The sequence below is a fragment of the Nannospalax galili genome, unplaced genomic scaffold (genome assembly GCF_000622305.1).
Source record: "Nannospalax galili isolate Female #2095 unplaced genomic scaffold, S.galili_v1.0 scaffold59, whole genome shotgun sequence".
Lineage (NCBI taxonomy): Eukaryota > Metazoa > Chordata > Mammalia > Rodentia > Spalacidae > Nannospalax > Nannospalax galili.
This window is the reverse complement of record NW_008344412.1, coordinates 2,378,049-2,382,102: the sequence shown is the minus strand read 5'-3', so window position 1 is coordinate 2,382,102 and position 4,054 is coordinate 2,378,049. Positions and strand designations below refer to the sequence as shown.

The window sequence follows — 4,054 nt, the reverse complement described above, 5'->3', positions numbered from 1 at the left end:
CCTCTTCTGACCTCTGCAGCATTGCATGACATGGGTGCACTCACATACATGCAGGCAATATACTCATACACATAAAATAAAAAAAATAATGAAAACATTAAAAAATTTTTTTTTCAGTTGAATTGCTCGGATTTTAATTTTTTCATTTTTGAGACAGGATATCTTTATGTGGTCAGGCCTCCACTTGGCATCCTGCCTCGACTTCCTGGGTGCTGGGCTCACAGGCTTGTCCAGCAGCTAGCTCTTTAAGTTTTGTTTTGAAGCTGCTTTTGCTACTAACAAATCTGGCCTCAAGCACCTCTAATTACAGTTTTAACTGTCTTATTCAAATCCCTTGGGTTTTTTAAAATTTGGTTATTGTTTTTTCTGATGCTGGGTATTGAAATCAGGGCTGCCATGCAAATTTGAACATAAAATTGATTCACTTTGATGTGTTCAGTTTCCCATTTTGAAACATATTTCTTTTATAGTGTTTTGTTCTAAGGGTTCTTTGTTAATTTATAGATCTAGTCAGAGAAATTGGTTTATATGAGGTTGATTATTTATAATTTGTTGAAACTTTCTTGGTTTTATATGTATGAGTGTATTGCCTGCATGTGTGTAAGTGCACCCATGTCTTATAATGCCCGTGGAGGTCAGAAGAAGGTATTGGATTCCCTGGGACTGGAGTCTATAAGGACAGTTGTTAGCTTCCATGTAGGTGCTGGGAATTGAATGCAGGTCCTCTACAAGGGTAGTTAGTGCTCTTAACTGGTGAGCCATCTCTCCAGCCGTGTATAATTAATTTTTTAATATGTTAATTTTTATAACGTTCCACGTGTTCACCTTGATTTCTGTGCTGGTCCTTTATGATAAATGTTACTGTCTTTCTTATTCAGGGTCTATTTCAAGTTCTCACTGACTTTTCCTTTTTCAGGAAGCTGACACTGATGAGAATCAGGGAACCTTGACATTTGAAGAGTTCTGTGTTTTTTACAAAATGATGTCATTGAGACGAGACCTTTATTTGTTGCTCTTGAGCTACAGTGACAAGAAAGATCATCTGACTGTGGAGGAACTGGCTCAGTTTTTGAAGGTGGAGCAAAAGGTATCATTAGCCTGGGGAATGGAATGTTTACTCAAAAATGCCTGTGAGAGATGTGATTATTTTTTGGTCATTGGATGTGAGACTTTGTCAAATCTAGGATACACAGGTAAACAGTACAAGTCCATAAAACACTTACCTATGAATAATTTAAACATCTTGCTAGGAGCTTTCCAGAGAAGCGATACATTGAAAACTGGCTTATATATTTTTAACCTTGAATTTGTTGAATATGGATATGTATATTTTTCCACAAAGAAATGGATATTAAAGGTTTCATTTTGGATCCACTGTTAATATCTTCTTTACACTAATGCAATGAAACATTAAAGTAGTATAAATAAGCTGTTCCTGATGGTATAAATTAATGTTAATAATAATATAAGTTTATAATTGATTCACAGCATGGCTTTTTTTTTTTACTATGACATAATTCCTAACTAGCACTGTAGTAGGTCATAGATAAGTCAGAGAAGAACTTGATGTTTAATCATGTGAAAAGATTAGTAAATCTATTTATGGTAAAACATTAAGCTTTAATATAATATAGTTTGAATTGTTTTTAATAAGTTTTGTCTTTTCATACTATTCTTTTACAATTCCTCAAGCTCTCATTTCTCAGTACAAGTTTTTGTGTGGTTTTGTTTGATTTTAGTTGTCTTGAGTTTATATTAGAGTGGACTTGGTGAGCCATTTCATTTGAGCACTTTTTAAATCATGATCTGAATATTGGTAGAATGTTATGTGAACCAAAACATAGTACTTCCATGGAATCTCAATGAATAGAAATTGAGTCAATATTCAAATATTAGCAGGAGGTAAAGTTCTCCTAACTCTAAGTAGTAGAGTCTACCAGAGATGAAATAATTGGCTTTGGCCAATTTTTGTCATTGGAAACCTGCCACTATAGAAGCTTCTTAAGATACTTTATACATGTACTTTATACATGTACTTTATAAAAAGAGATTAAAAGGAGTTAATTTATAACAGGGAGATATTGCCTCTACTAGATACTATAGGCTAACAAAATAAAACCCCAATGCCAAGAATAGACTCCCACTCTTGAAACTGTTGACCAGGGGTCCCATAGACCCTCAAACATTACTGGCCATTGCCCCTGCTCTTGATTTCTCACTAGAACTTCATGGTAAGACCCTATACTGAAGACACTACATACATGAGCTATAGAACAATGAAAAATCAAGCTGGTGCTGACTTTAAAATGTCATCTCTACTGGCTAGCTTTCTTAGCACTGGAAGGGGCTACGCATGCTACCTGAAGGAAAAAATAATCATCAACCTTACCCAGCTATGAATCTCATGAATGTGAACTATAACAAAAACTGGCCTGGCAAGATATGCCCACCAATGTTAATAGTGGTGCAAATATTATGGGAGTAATCAACCATTCTTTTTTTTTTTTTGGTCTTTTTGAGACAGGGTCTCCCTGTAGCCCCAGCTGTCCTGGAACTCACTATGTAGACCAGGCTGGCCTTGAACTCACAGAGATCTGCCTGCCTCTGCCTCCCGAGTGCTGGGATTAAAGGCGTGAGCCACCACGCCCAGCTAACCACTCTTTATTTGGGTTGAAAGTCTACTTCATAGGATGGACCTCATACCTGACACTGATATCACATCTAGAAACCTGAGGCTAGATAGGAAATAGGGCACAAAGGAGAGTCTAATACTAGTTAACTTATTGTTATACCCATTGATTAATGCATCTCTCAACTCTCACCAGAGAAGCTTCCTTATGCAACAGATGATGATTAACACAGAAATGCACAACTGGCTAATGTGCAGAGAACAGGAGGCTGTAGAGTGCTTATCCCTGATAGTACACCTATATTAAACTTCTGCCTCCTAAGACTCAGAGATCATTGTGAAAGAGGGAGCAGAAAGGTTGTGAAAACCAGAGGTGGTGATGACCACAAGGAAGTTTTCCAGACAGCTGGTCAGTTACTCGTATGAATTCACAGCAGTGGTATCAGCATGCACAAGTCCCATGCAAGGTCAAACCAGACAAAATCCAACAGAGATGTGAGGAAGTGATTCTTGGTAGGTAAGCTCCAGTGCATGAACCCACACTGAAAGACATTTGGGGTCTCAAATTAGACTCTATTGGCCTTATTATATATATTGAATAGAGTACATTCAGTTGGGTACAAGCAGTAAGGGAAGTTGCTGATAAGGGAGGGGACCTAAATAACATCAAATTATATTGTATGAAAATTGCAACAAGTAATAATCAAATACATAGAGATTAGAGACGCATGTGCAAACATCTAAGTGTTAGTAGCACTAAAAATGAGTTTTTATGTATGAAACAGTATATTTTAAAATAAAATGGAGATCTTTTTTTAAAGGTTAAAACCTCATTCAATTTTATGTCTTACAGGGTTTATACTGAGTTCAGTATTGTATAACTGTATTAATTCAACTGTGAACCTAAAAATTTACAGCCAATATAAAAAGAGATGCATCTTTGCTCTGGAAATTGTTATTGAATATGTTAATGCTGTAATGAAATGCTTCTTCTAATTATCTGGTTATTAAATAAATAATTTTTAAAAAGTTAAAGAAAATTGCAACAATTAAATTAATTTTTTTAAAGAAAAAAAGATTAAATTGTGCTAGGCAGTTGTGATTGTATATGCTTACTTGACTTACTGTCTATATATAGAATAAACATGGCAGCATCTTTTGGAGGGATACTGGGGGAAGGTTTTGAGCAACAAAGGATTTGCAGCAAAAACAGATGTAGTTAAAGGTAGTTAACGGTGGAATGCATGCAGTGCTGAGTCAAATTTTTTGTGCATATTTTCTTTTTTAACATTAAAAAAATAATAAGCATTATTTTCAGAGCCCTTAAAAATGATTGGTAGAACCCAATAGAGGGATGCTTTTGGAAGCCTTTGTCAAGAAACTACAGTGGACTCTCATATGAACATTTGAAAATTGCCCTGTTCT

The 4,054-nt window shown here is 35.6% G+C and overlaps 1 protein-coding gene across 4 annotated transcripts in view; it reads left to right on the top strand.

Annotated features, from left to right (window-relative positions):
* The window catches only part of Plch1 (phospholipase C eta 1), a 174,465-nt gene that overhangs the window by 93,705 nt on the left and 76,706 nt on the right, over positions 1-4,054 (top strand). For all 4 annotated transcript variants that reach the window (XM_008840636.1, XM_008840634.1, XM_008840635.1 and 1 more), the window contains exon 5: positions 917-1,087. In XM_008840636.1, coding sequence (XP_008838858.1) covers positions 917-1,087 — 171 coding nt within the window. The remainder of the gene's footprint in view (positions 1-916; positions 1,088-4,054) is intronic.